Here is a 19,769-nt window from a genome sequence, read left to right as displayed (position 1 = left end):
TCCGATAATCTGTGTAGGAATTATAAAGGAATAACAGATTTATTAAGTGGTTGTCTGAAACAGGATCTGATGCATAGACTAGACTAGCAAATTATATTAAAGCAAGCACAAGTCTATATAATTTAAGAGCAACTTGGATGCTTATTGTGGGAGTTATTGTTTTGATATATTGGAAGGCTAGAAGAACATTATTGCGCAAGTCTGAAATATTTGTATATATACATGCATGTATATATGCATGGGTGTTTTTTAGTTGTCACATTTTGTAGGTATGTGTTTTTATTCCATGCCTTTTTGGGAGTCCAATGCCACTGTAAACACAGATGCACATATGTATATATTATATATATGTACATCTGTACAGTTATGTCTGTACATAGACATACACAATTGTGGATGTGGGAGGGTGCACTCGCGTGTGTGTGTGTGTGTGTGTGTGTGTGTGTGTGTGTGTGTGTGCATGCGTGCGTGTGTGTGTGCAGGTATCTCTGTCTGTATACTCACAATATTTGTAAAATGTGAGTGTTCATGTGTGTGCGTGAGTGTGTGTATGCGTGAGTGTGTGTGTAGGCATCTCTGTATACTCGCACAATATTTGTAAAATGTGAGTATTCGTGTGTGCGTAGCCTAACAGCTAACATTGATCATTGACAAGGGGACATGGTAAGCATTTACTGTCATGCATGATCACCACCACACTGTGGCTGACTTCAGCAACTTAGACTCTAAAGACAGTCAGAGAAATCTGGACTCCATCAAACTAGAGAAAAATATGGACTGCATATACTGAACATAAAAAATCCACACACAACCCCAGTCAAACAATCTCTCCAGCTAAAACAAAGCATAACAATACACTTTTAAGTGAGAAAAGTGAAAATAATGCATTAGGAAAAATTGTGAACCACAACCAGCAAACTGGAAAACTGCATTCCCAGCAAAATGTAATACTTTCTAAATATGTAAACAAAGTAAGATTCAACTAAGTTGAAAATGACATGGCAAGGTCAGGTTTATTCATTCTGTTGCAGTATGTCTGTAATTGTAGAGCATTTTAAAGCATTTGCCCTCATCACATCTCTCCCAGTCAGTATGAATACCACTGCAGATCTCCTCTGAAAACAGGTCATTGGCCTGTTAGGACTAAGCTGGTCAACTAAATGTAATTAAATAATAAATAAATAAATACTACAAAAACTAATTAAAACAATTTCAGGATCCTTTCCAAGCCAAACAGAATGAACATTGGAAAGCTATTTATTTATGACTTTTTTAGAAGAGTATAATACATCAGACTCTGAAAACTCTTCAGTTGGTTTTGTTTATAATTATGTTGGCAGTATGTATGCAAAGAAATAATGTACCAATTTAAAAATGACAGGAACCTAATATTCAAACTAGTCCAAAAAAATGTCATATTGAGCTGTCTGCAGTCTATGTTGTTTACTTTGGAACAAACCTGTTTTTCAGAGCTTTGAATTAGACTGAGAAATCACTGTTTTATGATGGATTCACGCATAGTGAATTCTGGCACAATTCATACAATTATTCACTGTAATGCTACTAATCTAAAGGCAAACTTGATTTTTCAAATGCTTCTGTCATTTGGATTTTTCTTTTTCTTTTAGAACAAGAGCTTGAAACACAAATTAGTATCAGGAAGCAAACTCTGTGGCATTCATACCGAAGAGGTAAGTTTAGTTTGGTTCTTGATGTCTTATAAATACTGCAATATTTATGTTTCTTTACATTATAAGAAATCTATGCATATCTGCCATTTTTGGTATGGTTTCTGTTAATACATATCATAAATGAACTTAACTGATAAATCACGGATATAATTATTAAACCATGAAAAGAATGTATGCTGAATATATTTTGCATATAAGCAAACATGAAAATTTACTTCAGAAAATGTGCCTGTTTGGGGAAACTGGCTAGGTGTTTTACAGTACTTAAACACGTATATAGAGTGGTAGATAATCAGGTAGACATACTCTACACTTTACATTTCCTTCTGTGATAGAAACAAGCATATTCATGACAGATTTTTGGAATTAGTGTGTTTGTATAGGCAACACGTATTTATGTTTTAGGAGGGCATACCTATCATGATGAAACAGGCTAGAGGATAGTTCTAGCAATGAACAGAACATAAGGGTGCTGCATTTTATCTGTGTCTATGCTCTAAGTCCACTCACCTGTAGAAAGTCAAAAAGCATCATTCCTTAGTTTGTTGTTTATTAGAATAGGAACCCAGTAAATAAGTACATAAATTAAAGAAATGAATGCACAAATGATGTTATATTTAAAAAGCAAGACTGAATGTCCTTCTAGGTTACATTATGGTTAATTCTACTCCAGTTTAGAAAACTCTTGGTTGGATATTCAATCTGTCAATGTTAGTGCCAGTAAAAAGTGTAATAATAAATACTCTTTTTATCATCTACAAATGTGGCTTAATGTATTATTAAATAAGTAAGTTAAATAGTCCTACTCACTTGGACTTTTCAAAGTGTCGGCAGTTTGTATTTTCATTTACCTATCTTGTCTGATGGTCTATCTTTATATATTTTTGCATAATATGCCCATCCAACAATTACTGTTCCACTGAAGCCCTTTTGATCAGAACTAAACTTATCTTTCAGTTTTAAATGTTGTTTTCTGTGGATCACCTCCTTCCATGAAAGAAAAAAAAACCTCCTGCCTCCTCTTCCTTTTAATTATAATTTATTCTTACTTTGGAGCTATATGGTAAACCAATAACTGGTGACATTCAGTCTATAAATGCCAAGCTGCTGCACACTACTAGGTTCCTACTGTTTCCAGTCAGACCTAAAATGAAGCAACACATCTCAACATTTGCTGCATTGATAGTTCATTATTGTATTTGAGATTGATATGTAGCTGTCCTACTCTATACAGAAATACTGCTTTGCCTTCTCTGCTATTATTATAGTTGTTGTCTGCAGTAACAGAGCGAGCTTCACTCAACAAACATCTCAACTGACATCAAAGATTAAAACAATACAAATTTCATGAACTTTAATTGTACTTTGACTAGGAATGGTGTCCATTCCCAGCATGGTATTAGAAACCCAAAAGACATAGAGAAATATAAAAAAAGATTCTGGTGGGAATCCACACTGATCGATTCAGAAAGATAGAGTCAGCTTTTCAAATAAAATCCAGAATGTCTTTGTTAGGTCTGGCATTTTGTGTTTTACTTAAAAATGTAATAATAGTTTGTTTGCTGTTGCTAGATGTTCAGCAGCACCTGTTAAAAAAAATACCATTACACAAGCACAATATTAGGCATTTTAGAAGTTTATAGCTCTCACAAGTCAATGTGATTCAGAAGAAAAGGAAACAAAAAAGTATTGCCATAGACTAACGGCATGGCCATTGAAAGTTGAAAGTTTACCTCAGTTGTATCATGAGAACAGAAATGTCATTGTAGGTGAAACAGTGACACTCGAAAAGAAAAAAAAAAAAAAACTAACAAAACTGAAGTGAAGTTTATTGTAAGCATTCCCATGTTATCTAACAAGATATTAAAAAATTGGAGTCCCCCCACCCCCAGCAAAATAGTGGTGATGATGATTTTGTGTGAAACAGGAAAAGACCTTTCCACTTCTCTTCTCGCTTCCTACAAAATCATTTTTATTTTAAACCATGGTTATAAGATTTTCATGGCAGTAATTGCCAAGATCATGTCTAAAAATGTGGCTTAGTTAATTCAGACGGATCACATGTATTTTATCAGTGTGAGGACCACATGCAAAAATATTGTTATAGGTCTGTAGGTAAGTACTGCACTTGTTGCCTTATGAACCATTTTAAGCCTAGCCAATTTCCGTTTTGGTGCTTGAATTAAATTTTGCCATTTGGTGTTATGATTCCAAGGTCAATAATTATATATTATCTGGCATCATACTATTAAGAGCTAGCTATCATCAAGAATGTTTCGGTCTCTCTCTCTCTTCCCTCTGTGGCTAAATAGTCTGGATACAGAGAAAGCATTCAGTAGAGTCAGGTGGGATTTTTTTTCCTTGGGACTATGCTGGTGATGAAGTTTCCTGCAAAGTTCACCAGTTTGTTTAAGCTTTATATTGGATGCTCAGCTTGAATAAGACAATATTAATTAGTAGGGGAATCAGTAAAGGATGACCTCTTCCTCCATCATTTTTGCAATATGTTTGGAACAACTGAGACCTTAAGTATTTTACCTCTGGGGTGTTTTAGATTAAGGAGAATGTTTCACAATCTGTCTCTTTATGCTAGTGTGCTTTTGGTGTTGCTTACTAATGGTGGATTAAGGAGAATGTTTCACAATCTGTCTCCTTATGCTAGTGTGCTTTAAGTATTGCTTACTAATGGTAGATTAACGAGAATATTTCACAATCTCTCTCTTTATGCTTGTGTGCTTTTGGTGTTGCTTACTAATGGTAGATTAAGGAGAATGTTTCACAAGCTGTCTCTTTATGCTAGTGTGCTTTTGGTGTTGCTTACTAATGTAGAGGGCTGTTTTTCAGTTTTAATGAATTGAAAATGTTCATCTTGTATTTAGGGTATAAGGTAACTGAAAAAAGCTAAAACTAATAAACTAAATACCTTTCTTACATAAAGCTGATGTTTTTTCCTTTCCTGATTACTGGTGATCAAATGCTATCTAAAGGTCAAACCAAGGACTATAATGTCTGCCTCTTTAGAAAGTAATTATAGCAAAATACTTCAAGGGTTGCAGTATATTGTCAAAGATGGAAGTATCTCTGTCAGGATATGATTCAGAGTGTACATACAGTATTATGGTTTATCCTTCCTTTAATTGTATATGCCTCAGAGGCCATTCATTTAACACCCCCCTTACCAAATGTGAATGAAGATGAAACCCTGCTAAACAGATTTTATCTAGGTAGCAGGGTATAAACCCAAATTGAAATAGAAATATCTTACTTTACCATTCTCTCAAGATTGGATAGGCCTTCCTAATTTAGAACTGTATGTTTAAAGTATTGTTTTGAGTTATGATAAAAAAAAATATTTAAACAAGAGTCAAAAGTCAGTTGTAAGTCCCTTTAATTAGTGTTTTCATTCCTGTTCAATATGGGACTTCATCAGATTAGTAAAATAAATGTGCAAAACAAAGAAGAAAAATCCGTGGCCATGGTTGATTAAAAAGCTTTAATAAATCACATAAAAGTAGGTTAACGCTTTCACATTATAAAACCGATACTTCTTAAGACCAAAATAGATACAATTATCAAACACTTTAGATAGTAACTAAAGATACACAGTAGCCACTCATGTCACTTAAACAAGTCTCGTGACCGCAAGTGTGGTTTTAAAGAAACAAACACGATCACGATCATTTAATCCAAATCCCTTATTAGACTGAAGGGTAAGGAATCACGAGACTTCCTGTCTCTCTGTTTTCGAATCACATCTACATTTGGCATAAATAATACTCTGTATAAATGTGTATCTAGTACCAATGTTGATCATTCATTTACATTTTTAGTGCTGCAGTTTGTTAAATTAATTTTGCGCTTAGGAGATATTGTTAATAAAACAAGTAAATGTTGATGTCGCAATTAAATAGCAAAGACAGACTTAGCATTTCTTGTTGTTTAAGTGTATTTAACAGCTGTACCATTTTATTTTGCTGAAGCATAACTTACTGCAGCTTGAAGAGCTAAGTATAGTTTCTTAGTGAGTAAGCTGAGGTAATCTTTCAGATAAATGAGATTAGGGTGGAGAAGGGCTTACTACTTGTTACGTCTTAAAGGCTTATCCATGTTATTTATTACTTTCAAAATACAGCAAGAGTAAATCCATTCTTTCCTTATTTAAGATACAAACAGTTTTATATAAGAATCACTGAAAGAACTATTAGATTGCCTGCATAAAAGCAGACTAGTTTAAAGAAAAATGTTAGTTTTAAATTAACCAGAATGATTCATGTGGGAATTTTCCTTCTTTATTTTTATATTTTTTCATGAATAGTGTATACTTTCTAGCTTCATTCCAGTATCGTGTATAACTTAAGCAGGTATTTCATACTGTATTTCTAAAGAGGAAAATAATACAAACTGAATATCTAGTGTTTCTGTTTTCTTGTGGAGGCAGGACAGGACTGATGATGATTTTTCTTTTGAAGGCACTATCTCACGGGTATTTAGGTATGTTTATAGATCTCAGACTCATGTTGTTTATTAAGCTCCATTAAAATTGAATAGATATGTAGGGATAAGCAAGAATTCTTGAGGAACAGTTGTAGCAACTTACTTGTACCTCTTGGGAAACAAAATAAATCTATAAAATAAATCTGAACAGGCAATGAAGCATGATGACACCTATAGTATCTCAGAAATGTTTCACCGTGATATTGATAATTTCCAGGAGGAGATATCTCTTAGTTTTTGAACTTTGATGTGGTAATAGTAATTTTTCATTTTAGAAATTAATTTACAGTTCAAATGTATATTTTATGTTTAATAGGTACTGACAGGCATAATTATTTCAGACCAAAAGTTGCAATGTTTATGACATTAAGAAAACTTGCTTCTAAGGGAAACATAATAAAATATGTTGGTTGGTGATTTCATGAATGAAAACTAAGGAATTTTCATAACATGAATCTTTATAAGAAGTGCATAAACCTATATTTTGAAGAAGGTGAATTCAAAAGTAAAAAGTAGACTTTGGTTTAGGTAAGAGCATTTCTAAGGAAACTGATGTGTTTCCTGGAATATAAATGGTATAACACTATGTAAACACTAAGTAAAATAATAGAAAGATAGAGCAACAATTTGTGAGTAGTTCTCAGGAGGCACACATTACAGAAGCTAAGCTAAACAATTTGCTTCAAAGAAGTTATATGGATTTGTGTGTCAAAGGAGCCTAATGGATGCCACACAAGAATTTTTCTCTTAAGCAGAATTAATGTAAATACAATAATCAGTGATGTATACAGAAGCTGCTGGATGCAACTGCATTTTGTACTCAGCTTTGCTTAAGTAACCCACATCAAAGCATATGCCAGTTTGCATACTCAAAACTAAAATTACTCTTTTCAACAGCTTTTGTGTGTGTAGCATTCACATGTCTGTCATGGAGAATAGAAGTTATTTTTGAATACAACTCAAGATGACAGTTAGCTAAAGATGTGAAACACATGATTCCTGTACCAGAAAAAAGTGATAGTGCAATAACTGATGCTTTGTAAATGTATTAATAAACAGTTCGGTGCAGAAAGCCTACTGTTTCTGCATCCTTTCCAGTGATCCAGCAAAGGATGACTAACCTATAAGTATCTCTTGCCTGAAATCTCTGATGTCTGTGGTAAATGCTGCTTCCATATTCCATGCTGCTCGATTTCTACAGTTCCCTTGAATTGGCTACATATTCAAATCAGATCCTTTGAAGTAGCTTGACTGATGCCATGGCTAGCTAATCAAATCTGTCTCTGTCTCTTCCATTTCCCAAGTCAGTTTTCTGTCTCTCTTCAATCTGCTTGATCTTTTGTAAATACTAAAATAGTATGTACATCTCCCTGTTTTACTGCTTATTTAACTTCTCCCAAATTTTACTTGCTAACCTAATCTTAGGTCTAATTTCTTCTGTTCTCCTATCCATCTCAAGGTTTCTTTTACCCTTTACTTGTTTCCTTAACCATTTTAGGCCACCATGCCCTTTTGGATAAGCTTACTTTATTTGTTAGCCACTTGCACATTTATGACACTATTGTTCCCACTAGTTATCATCCCTTCCTTACCCACCCCCTCAAATGCTTCAGTCTTCTAATTCATTAACAATACTGGTTGGATGCCTTTCTACCTTTCCTTTATCATATCCTGTAGACCTTGTACAGGTCACTGTTTCCATACTGCTTAACTTTTAGTCCAGTATCATTAAATCTACCAGATCATATATATTCCTCAAAAGCAAAAACATTGGCCTCCACTTTAGTTGTAGTTCCTTTAAACTCTCACGGTCTCTATCTTCTCCTTTGCATTTGTTTCTTATGCCCACATCTTTGATTAAAACATTATTATAGTAATTATATTTCCTAAGCACCATCTTAACTTTCTGTCTCTCTATCCATCTATTGATTTTTTTTTCTTTCTTTCTTTCTTGTGGATTTCAAATCCACAGATGCATTTTAACCATGTCTCTGGCTAAATGACACACAGAAAGAAAATATACTTACATTAAACTGATGGATTTGTACTTATAATGTATATACATTGAGAAACATAAATATTCAAAGCAATGCAGCATTTAAGTCATACAACAAATATGAAGTTCTTACAATGCATCCTAATACGGCACAGTATAACCAAAGTGTTTATCCTTTGTTTATAAAATATTTACCAACACTTCCATTGGCTAGGTATAACCTTTGAATTTAGCATAACTTTGCTCGCTTTCTCTTTCTGATAGGATATGATTAGAAGTTGCTGGCAGAAACTTAGGGCACAAACTTTTCAAAATATCACAAGTTCAAATGAGGTCCCATTGTGAGAAAGAGCTTCCTGATTCTAATAACTCAGGAGAGGCAGTTATTAGTTTTGATATTAGTTTATGAGCTAAGAATGGAATGATATTGTCCCACTGTACTCATCCCTCATTAGACCCATTATAGAATACAACTCCCCATTTGGTATGTACCTCTCAAGACATCTGCAACAACTGGAAAGACCGCAGAAATACCTCACTAAAAGAATCACAGGCCTAAAGCAGATGCCCTATGCTGACAGTCTAAAAAACTCCACCTATACTCTGTCACATATGGTCTACTCAGAGGCGATCTCTGCTTAACATACAAGGCCATGTCAAACCTAGAGCTGTTGGACATGCTACACTTAAAGAAATCCCAATCCCTCAGAGACATGCTCCAGGGATCTAAACCTTGTCATCATAATGAACCAAACATGCCGGAGGGATAGTTTCCTGACACAGAGACTCCCCAGACTCTGGAATAGACTGCCCATACATGTTAAGCTGAGTGCCTCTTTGGCCCTCTTCAAAAGGAACCTTGATGATTGGATGGGAGATAGGAAATTCACCCCAGGGATCATGTCAGTTGCCCTGCTAGACAGGAGTCCACCCCAGGGATCATGTCAGTTGCCCTGCTAGACAGGAGTCCAGGGATGTAAATACTGTGGGAAGAAATAGCCAGGGAATTGTTATGGCTAGGCTTGTATAGGCCCTAGGGCCGATAGGTTGGTACTAGGATATGAACCTATGATATTTCCTAATTTTACTACTGAAGTAATCATTTGCCATATTACTGCTGAACAACTACTGTCTTTTGTAAAATTGACAATTATGTTTCCCCTACTTAGTGTCACTCATCTTGTGTATATTCAATAAGACAATGAGACTAGGTGTTCATTTAAGTAGTTTATTACACACAAACCCTTCAGGATGGAGAATGGTAGCATTAAACATAGACAAACTGGCTGACCACTACACACCTACATGCTTACACCTCGGCTGCTCACTACAAATTGGCACTGTTGCTTGCATGTGCTCAGTACTTATACGTACGTGCTCACAGACTGGAATAGCTGTTAAAGGAACATACAGACTCTGATCTACAGCCTCCTTTTTTGACTAGTTGGTCATGCAAATAAACAATGACCATCATATGAGCATGCAAATTATACAAATATATACATACAACAATCATGCCCAGGTTGCTGTGTATTTAGGATTAGGTCTTGGTATATGACCTGACCTTGTAATGTAATAACTAGAGCTGGGATTAGCAACAGGGACAGTTACTTTGGAATGTTCTTCTTGAGGATTTTTGGGGATAGTTTCAGGAACAGAACAGGCAATCAAATGTTCTCTGGAGCAGGAACATTGGACAAATCACTCTGAGAATTAGTCTTTGTTACAAGCACAATGTTGCAATACTGGCTCAGACACTGGTAGTAAATGTTTCTGATTCCATCTGAATTCCATGGCTTGCAGCTCAACAGCGTACTCAGTTCTTCACTCACATGTTTCACAAGTCCTATTCGGTCATATCTTTTTTCTGTCTGCATCCTCACACCCTCTCCTCCTTTTAACGGATTCAGAGGTTTGCTGGTTTTATCATAGTAAGACTTTGGGTTAAGCACTTCTTTAGGAGTTGAGCTTTTACTGCTTTGTTGTTTTTAGCACTTGGAACCAACAAATTCTTACTGATTGGCAGTGTGGTTCTAGTTTATTTCGACATTAACCTCTGAGCAGGTGAACCAAGAAGGTTGTCGCAAGTTATGTTTTTGAGATTAAGCAGATTTAGAAAAAACATTAGTATTGTCACATTTAGACTTTTCCAACAGCTGTTTTGCACTTTGAACTGTGTGTTCTGCCAAGCCATTTGGCTGTGGGTATTCAGGACTACTCATAACATGAACAAAGTCCCAGGTTTCAACAAATCTCTTGAACTGCTGACTTGTAAACTGTTCCCCATTGAAAGAAATTACTTTGTGCAGACTGCCATGGACAGAAAAATGGGTCTTCAACTTAGTAATGACAGTATTGGATGTCAAATTAGGAAGTAGGTCAGTCTCGAACCATTTTAAATAAGAGTCTACTAACACCAAGTAATGTTGACCATTCCATTTGAAAATGTCTGTATCTACTGTTGATCATGGTAGTTCAGGAATCTGGCTTTGCTGAAGTGGTTCTTTTTGTTGATGCGTTTTAGTACTATTACAAACAGAACAAGCTGAAAGTTCTTTCTCAATGTCTCTTGACATAGAAGGCCACTATAGTAGTTTTCTCCCCCTTCTTTTGGTAGAATCAGTTTCTGGGTGGCCACGATGCAAGATTTTAATAGTGTTGCAAGAATTTTGGAACAATAACTTTTGGACCTTTCATAATACCATCTTCCATTAAAATCTCATCTCTGTAAGGAAAATACTTCTTCACATCTGGTAGCAAACAAGATTGTTTTGACAGCCATCCTTGACTGATAAAGTGGTTAAGCTTCTGGAGAATTGGATCTGAAGCTGTGTGTGTTCCAAGCTAATCAAGACTTGTGGAAGAAAAATTTCTCACTTCCATGACTTCAGAATCAGGTTTCTCATTTTCCTGCTGTTCAGTGAAGTGTTTTTTTTCTGGGCAAGCTGAATAAAGTATTAGCAATATAAAGAAGGCTGACTTTTGTGTAAACCAAGTGAAAAGTGTAATTTTGCAATTTCAACATCATGCATTGCAATCTTGCAGGAGCTATATGCATCGACTTTTTCAAAATAGTGACCAAGGGTTGGTCTATCTCAATTTGAAAAGGTCAGCCATAAATATAATCATGGAACTTCGAACATGCAAACACAATTGCTATTATATCTTTTTCTATCTGAGGACACTGCATTTCAGTTTGGGTTAAAGTTCTAGATGCATAGGCTGCTTGTCTTCTCTCTTGAAGAATGATTGCATCAAGACCAAATTTTGAAGCATTGCAAGAAAGAGTTACAGGTTTGTGAACATCATAATATCTTAAAGTGGGTGGACTGACCATTCTCTTTTTCAGGCCATCGAATGTTCTTTGGAGGTGTTCTGACCAGGACCAAGTTACATCTTTGCTTGTCAGATCTCTGAGCAGTGCTGAAAGTATGCTCAAATCTGGAATGAACTTGCCAGAATAGTTGACCATGCCAAGAAACCATTTTAAGGAAGTGACATTGTCTGGAGCTGGCATCTCAAGAATTGCAGTTTGCTTTGAAGTAGCTGGTCGTAATCCTGCACTGGTAAACAAATGACTGACATACGTAACTTCTTGTAGCTTGAATTTGCATTTCTAAAGATTCAGCTTAAGATTCACCTCACAAGCACCTTTCAGAACTTTCCTGCAGTTTCTATCATGTTCAAATCCACTATTGCCCTGTACAAGAATGTCATCAACTATAGCAGCACATGGATAGCCAGAAAAAAAATTGCTCCATCACATGTTGAAAGACTTCACTGGCAGAATTTATCCCAAATGGCATTCTCAAAAATCAGTACCTTCCAAATCTTGTACTGAAAGTGGTTAGCATTGAAGATTTTTGGTCAAGCAAAATTTGCCAAAATGAACTTATTGCATCTAAAACAGAAAAAAAACCCAGTGGCATTTGGGCTAAGAGCAGCAACTTCTTCGACTGTATGCATTGGATGATGAGGTTGCTTTAGTGCTTTGTTTAAGTCTCTTGGATCAATACATATTCTAATATCATCTGATCTTTTCTTATGATCTACCACCATGAAGGATACCCATTCAGTTGGTTCTTTTGCTGGACAAATTGCTCCTAGGTGTACCATTCTATCTAGCTCAGCTTTGACTCTGCCCTGCAAGGCTACTGGAACTTTCCTTGTGGGCCTGTAAACTGGGCTTACTTCAGGATCTAACTTCATGGAGTACATAACTGGGAATTTGCCTAATTTGTCTTCAAAAAGGTCAGCACAGTCAGTTAAAAATAGTTTGTGCAAAATGTTCATTGTTATATGTGCTTACATGGTGGACTTCTGCAATTAATAAAAGCAGTCCCATTTTCAAACTGTCTCTGAGGCCTATGACTGCAAATGCCTTTTGACTACATAAAATTGCAAGTCAGAGCTGTTCCCAGCAGAGTAACATGAAAGTACTACTGATCCTTCGGTTTGAATTTCTTTAACACCATAAGCAACAAGCTTTGCACACTTTACCAGTTCAAGTTTCTCAACAGCACTTACTTTGGCAAATATTTCTGCTGACATAACATTGAACCAGTATCAACTTTGAGCCCTACAGGTCTCCCAGTAATCATAACACTACAAAATACTTCATTCTTTGCCCGCAAATCTACTGCATTGACTGTTTCACCAAGCACATACACACCATCAACATAAAAAGTAGGGTCACAGCTTTCTAGCTGATCAGCTTGCCTCTTTGAATGCTCTCTATTAATAAAAGAATGAGCCTTGTTTGATTTACAAAAAAATTTGAAATGATTCCACCTTTTACATGTGTGGCACTGCTAACCAAAAACTAAGCAATTTTCTCTTTTAGGTTCATGGTCTCCCCACAATTACAACAATTAACAATAAAGTTTGGTAATGCAGCTAGCATTGTTGGTTTATGGATGGTGTTAGAGTTAGAAGCAACCATGAGCCCTTTCGGTTTTGCTGACTCACTCCTCTACTTCACTGAGCATGCTTTGGATTTTACTGGAGCTGTCCTCGAATTTGTTAGAAAAGCTCTGGGCATCACTGAAGCAACCATGCCCTTAGGCCTCAGTCTTTTAACCTTGTGCTGCATACTATCAACATTAACCCTGGAAGGCACCACAAACTTGCTTTTCTAATTTGTAAGCATATTCATGTGCTTTTCTGTGAGCTCATATATCTGACAAATTTCTATGGCCTATTCAAAGTTAAATCACTGTCTTGAAGCAAAATATTTCTCATTGCATCATCTTTAATACCACACAAGCCTGTCTTTTATCAACTCATTCCTCAAATCACCAAATCTGCACATTTTACCTTGTTTCTCATGTCAGTTATATATGCTGCAAATGTTTCATCAAGCTTTTGATCCCTTGTGTAGTATATGTGCCTTTCTATTGTAATCTTCATCTGGGGGTTACACATTTCTCTAAATTTGTGTGTTAAGCACTCAGGGCCTTCCTAGGTTTCAGCCAGTACCACAATATGGCAGTTAATCCTCGCTTGCATACACAGCTGCGGCATATACAAAGGAATGCTCCCTTTCAATAGCTTCTGAACCAGCTAAATTAAGCAAAATAAATACCTTTGTATGTACATCTTTGTCAGAAAAAGCAGCCTGTATGAAAATATACTCTTGCTCAAACACTCCCCAGATTTCAGCCACATTATTATCAAATGCAAGTGGAGCAGACACAGACCCAGGTACTTGAAGAAATATTCAACTGTACCATAAATTCTTTGAAATTACTGTTTTCTGTGAAAAATAACTGTAGTGTAATACTGCACAAACATGTGAACACTTTGCACACTGCCGATATCTCAGCTTTAGTTAATACAAAAAAGAAGCACATTGTGAAAAAATATGGTCATTTTCTCTTTTTTATACATTTTATGCAATTTGGAAGTTATTTCAAGCACTTTGACTATTTTTATCAATATATCATAATTTCAGACATTTTGTTTAATTATAAAGTCATTTTGAATGGTTTTAATGCTTAGTTTTATATCCATTGAGTAAAACATCATTTAAGTGAGTTTTAGTATCAGAATTTATCTTTCTGACCTGTTTGCAAGTCATTTCAGCAGGGATGATTCACTCTTCTTTATTCCTCCCAACTGTAAATGCTTGCCTCATGGTCTTGAAGTTTTATTCTAGATCCCATTCTGACACCATGTCACTCGTCCTGTGTATATTCAATAAGACGATGAGGCTGGGTGTTCATTTAAGTAGTTCATTATACACAAATACATCAAGATGGAGAATGGTAACATTAAACCTAAACTAAAACTAACTGACTGACTGCTACCACACACACACACACACACACACACACACACATGCTTACACCTCGGCTGCTCACTACAAAATGGCACTCTTGCTTGCACGTGCTTAGCACTTATATGCACATGACCATAGACTAGAATAGCTGTTAAAGGAACATACTCACTCGGATATACACAAAGTTATTTTCATTAATTTATTATTAACAGCCTTCAACAGTATACTATCACAAAATATCATAGATATAAAACCTTACTTTCAAACGTAAGCTCAATATTTATATCTGTTGAGGACTTTCATGAAGGTTGCATACTGATCAAATGGTTAATTTCAGATTTTCCAGTATAAAACATAAACTAATAAAAAGGGACCATTGCAAATGTCAGTTTATGTAAAACTCAGTCACTGGCTATTAATTACACTACCTGGATGCCAGCAAAGAATACATTTGGGGAAACTGAGAGATATTCATACATTATAATTGAATAATACTGCAGTTGTCCAAAAAAAAAAAAAAAACAGTTCTGATTTCAGTGTTGACACAGGAAAAATCCTGTAGTTGTCCATCAAAAAGTGGTTCAGGTCTCACTTTGGTACAGGAGATGATTTTTGGTAATTTACAGGAAAAAATAAATTCAGTCACAGATTGTTCATATAAAAAACTCTGATAACAAAAGGTTTAAAAAAAATTAGAAGCTTTAACTATTCAGGTGAACTGATAAAACTACAAAGACAGGGAAGTAAATATTGTGGGAAGAAATAGTCAGGGAATTGTTATGGCTAGGCTTGTATAGGCCCCATGGCCGATAGCCTAGTACCAACCTATGAACCTATAATCAGAGGTTGGAATGAAAAAATGGCTATCTGAGTATGAGGCTTTTCCAGATGAGCTATTTCAAAAAATAGTTATAAGACAGTACAAGCAGAGAAAACCTTTTTGCTCTGCTAGAGGATCAGACTACATTAATTTATGAAAATACAAATAAGTAACTGCATCTGGTGATCCATGTTAGGAATTTCTGACTGAAAGTGCACAACACATATGCTCCAAGTCTTGCTGCAAGTAAGCAGCCATAGTAAAGATGCAATCATACCTACAGAAAGAGCTGATCATGAAAAACTTTGGCAGAAAGTAAAAGTATTTAAACTGGAGATATCAGAATGTTGAAAAAAATATTTAATTTGTACCATGCAGAAGAGAAAAAGTTTAGCCCAGCAATCCAGGAATGTTGACAGACTAGTGTGAAATGTAAGCTACTGTATCCAGCTTTCTTCAGGACTTTTTTCCTGGTGGGTTAAAGATATTTTTGATGAAGAACAGGTTAAGGAGGAAATAAAATGTTTACATGGCAAAAAGGAAGCCAGCAGCAAGAAAAGGGACCCATAGAAAGATAATTCAAGTTAAATCTTGTCCATAGTTGCAAAGGAAAATGCTTGAGACCTCAAAAAGCACAAAAATTACTAGAAGATTCAGTAATATCTTGGACTTGGCCTAGTATTGCAAGATGGAAATGATCAGGTAGACCCATACACTGAAATTAGTGAATAAACAGACTGTAAAACATCAATCCCATTGTATATAGGAAGACATATGTGAAATATGGAATTGCAAGAAAAAATGGTTGAGAAAGACTGACATTTTTGACTTTGTTAAAGTTCTGGGTGAAATATAAAGCATATTATAGTCCACTTTGTCATTCTGTTTTTGAGGTACACTAAAGGATATGAAGAAGTAAGCAGTAAGTAAAACATGTTTTGTTCTCATTAATATTTGTATAAATAATGCAAATTGCTTGTTTTATTGTAAAGCAGCTTTGCATAGTGTCCAGATGGGTATTTTAAATGTGAGGTGGAGAGTATTGTCAGTGACTGCTATATAAGATGTTAAAGCAAGCAAGTATTTTTGTAGCTGTAAGATGTACAGGTTTTACACAGTAACAAAATAAGAAAGGTTGCTCAGAAGCAAGTTAAATTTAATATAATGTGATCTTGGGTAAAAGTGTATCGATATAGGTAGAAGAAAATAGATATTTCCTCATGTTCTTAGATGGGTAGTGGTCTAAATTAATGCCCTTGGTTTAAGTTGTAGATATTTTAAGCAAATAAGGCTGAAAAAATAAGTCAAAATGATGAAAGGCAAAGAAATGGTAGGTTCTGCGCATCTGTAAAATTATGAGCTTGTTTTTGGTATTGTGAAATGTGTTAGGACATGTCATGTCTTTTCAGGAAATAATAAAATTCATTAAGATAAAACAAAAGCTATAGTTGTAAACTAGGTAGCCACACATGAACTGTTTCAGCAATACCCAAACTTGTTATTACAATATGATGAATTATTTAGTTGTACGGATTAAAAGGATTATATTATTTTAGTTAATGATATGTGGAAAGTGACCAAATAAAAGATAATACAATAAGGTAATTCAAGAACTGAGAAACCATAAACTCTTGATTATGGATGTGGAGAGGGGGATACGGGCAATGAAGATGTTTTTGTTCCATTTGGTTTTGTATACATGTTAAGCATTTTTTTTATCAACCAGAGTAGGGATTTGGACAATAATTGATGTGGATTGGTGGGGGGGTGCTTGTTTGGCATATGAGGAAGGAGGAAGTTGGGTGGAAGGATTAGTCGTTCCAATGGAACAAGGTGGTTTAGGAATTACCTGATTTGAGTGGATGCTTTGAGACAGTGCAGTAGGAATTATGTATGAGACAGAAGCAGACGATTGTAGGTTGGAGGGGTGGATGATGGAAGTTCAAGAGGTGGGGAGGTAGTGAGCATTTTGTATGATCTCTATGGAGAGTCACAACAGGCATACAGAATGTTGTATTCATGGAGTTCTAGGAGGCATTGTGGGTACTGGTAAGGCACAAGAATAGAGTGGAGAGATTTTGCCACTGGAGATGATTGTAAATAGAGGGTATACAAGGTAGGCATAGAGATGGAGTTTGCTGAAGAGGAATCACTGGTGAGTAGAGGTGTTGAGATGTATAGCTATAGATGGAGTGATGGCAGATATTGGTGGGTCTGATAAGAGGATTGGACTTCGGATTGGAGACTGCCTACCCTGCCATGAAATGGTGGTAGAGGGCAGTGCTGCATTGGGAACTGGCTCTGATGGAGTTTTTGGTCAAGTCTGGAATGGAGGCTACTGTTGAATGAGAGAGAGTTGGTAGGACATGTAAGATGCTGCACGGTGGCTGTATGAGTCAGTTAAGGGAGGTCTGAGGGTATTGGGGGGGGGGGCTTGAAGGATTGTTTGCAAGGTGCAGTACGAGGATTCCAGACATGCAACAGTTTGGGATTTTTGCTTGGAGTTGTTTGCATGGGTGTTTTGTCCCCCAGGCAGACTTCTGAGAATATTTTCTCAGGTGAATGGTAGGTGTAGAAGAGGGAAGGAAGTTGGCTGATAACACATTTTCTTGGAGTGGGGTCAGTCGGTAGATCGTAAGGGTTCACTGTGGAGTGTTTTAGCAGGGGCATTTGGGGGAGTGGATGGCTGTGGCTGAGGAGATGATTCTTTTCAGTTGAGGCACAGGGTTTGAGTTGCCTGAATGTGGTGAGGTGGTGTTGGGTTTGGTGCTGTTGGAAGCCCAGGAAGTAGTTGCTGGAAGGTGAAGATCCGAGTCTAGGCCAGCTGAAATAGCACTGAGGTGGGATGAGTTTGTGTGAACAATGCACACTGAGTGGTTTTCATGAGGCTAGGAGTTGAACAGTTTATGAAATGTGGGAGTGAATATTTTTTGGTGGGAAGGAAAACATGCAAATTATGTATAATGTGTGAATATGACAAATGTTAGTGTAGTTTGCTTCCTTTTCTATTGTTGTGAGTGTGCCTATGTGTCTGTTGATAATTTAATAAATATGTTTAAAAGCAACACTTTCATATGTCCATTGTTCTACTGCTTATCCTCAGATTTCCATTGCTATATAACTCCTGTCGACAGTCCTACACATGCATCATACATTCCTTTTCATCCATTAGCATTCTTATAGCAGGTGACAGTACCTCCTTGCCCTTGTCCTGTACTGCATGCTGCTGTTAGAGCAGCAATTTTACAGCCTCCACCCACAATTCCCCTGTAATCAAATAATGCACTGCCTAGTCCTGAATTGCATAGAATCATCAAATTGGCCATCTTTCCTTTCCACATTTAGTCATTTAATTTATCTTAGCTCATTTATTTGTGTTTCTATTCCTCTTCATACTTTACTTTGAAGTCACAACTGTGTAATACAGGCTAAGGAAGAAATAAAATGGAATGCATCTTTCACACTTTCCTCCTGTTTATTATGGTAAGGTGTAGGTGGTTTCCATCACATAATCTTAGACCATCAGCTATGTTCCAAAACAACAATCACTACAAATCCTTGTGAATTGTATTCACGTTATATCTCAAACATATGCTTAAGGTGTTTCATTCTGTCCTTTTCTTCACTAGCTGCAAATAGAAGAGGAACAACCTTGAGTAGGTTTGGAGTCATTTCTAGCTCAGCTCATAAGCTCTGTACTTACCACCTGTAATAGTAAACGTAGCGCAGAAAGTAAAGGCTGTGCTTTCGCATTCATCTCTATTAGTTGTCTCCCAAATGAATGCCATTTGCTGATTCAGCATTAGCCATGCATGGTCTTACTTTTTTAGGCCTTCCATCTCTAGAAGCTCCTGTACTGCTTTCAGTCTCCTGTGAATCATATAGTAAATAATTTGAACAGTAACAGTTACCTGAGCAGCCATTCTTCCTTCCGCCTACCACCAGTACTCTGGTATTGTCCTATCTATTGCCAAAGAATCACAGTTTTTAGGCTCACCCTCTTTAAATTCCTTGCAGAATTATCAAAAGCTACTCTTATGTTTGTTTATTCTCATATACTCTCTTCAGATTTTTTCATCTGCTTGCTTACTAATACTCATTGTTAATTTACCCTTTCTGCTCTTACCTAATTTCATCTCTCCTTGCCTTACAGTATGTTCTCTTCTGTTTTCTTATAATTTCATTTCTGTGATCAGAATCTTTCTTTGCCTTCTCATAACCCTACTCACACCAGTACTTTTCACTTGCCCCTTATGCAAATGATTTTAATTGTGTCTTCACCAGAGTGAGCACTACAATTTCCATTACTGTTTCTATAAGCTTTTAAAATTATGCCTTTAGTTAGAAAATTTGCTTGCACATATCTTATGGTTTGCTCCTTCCCACACCTATGTTCACCATTCCATTATCTCCACACAAAGTTCATACAGTTCTCATCCTCTCTTTAGCTAGGTATCACATGATAGTGTTTGTAACTTTGCTGTTATA

General features: G+C 36.1%; 1 protein-coding gene across 1 annotated transcript in view; it reads left to right on the top strand.

Annotated features, from left to right (window-relative positions):
- Positions 1-19,769, top strand: part of LUZP2 (leucine zipper protein 2) — a 4,367,081-nt gene that overhangs the window by 2,523,432 nt on the left and 1,823,880 nt on the right. Inside the window, exon 6 of the mRNA XM_044083339.1 lies at positions 1,629-1,691. Coding sequence (XP_043939274.1) covers positions 1,629-1,691 — 63 coding nt within the window. The remainder of the gene's footprint in view (positions 1-1,628; positions 1,692-19,769) is intronic.

The sequence above is a fragment of the Protopterus annectens genome, chromosome 9.part0 (assembly GCF_019279795.1).
Source record: "Protopterus annectens isolate FY-2018-M chromosome 9.part0, PAN1.0, whole genome shotgun sequence".
Lineage (NCBI taxonomy): Eukaryota > Metazoa > Chordata > Ceratodontiformes > Protopteridae > Protopterus > Protopterus annectens.
The sequence above is the reverse complement of the archived record's forward strand: the minus strand, read 5'-3'. Positions and strand labels throughout refer to the sequence as shown.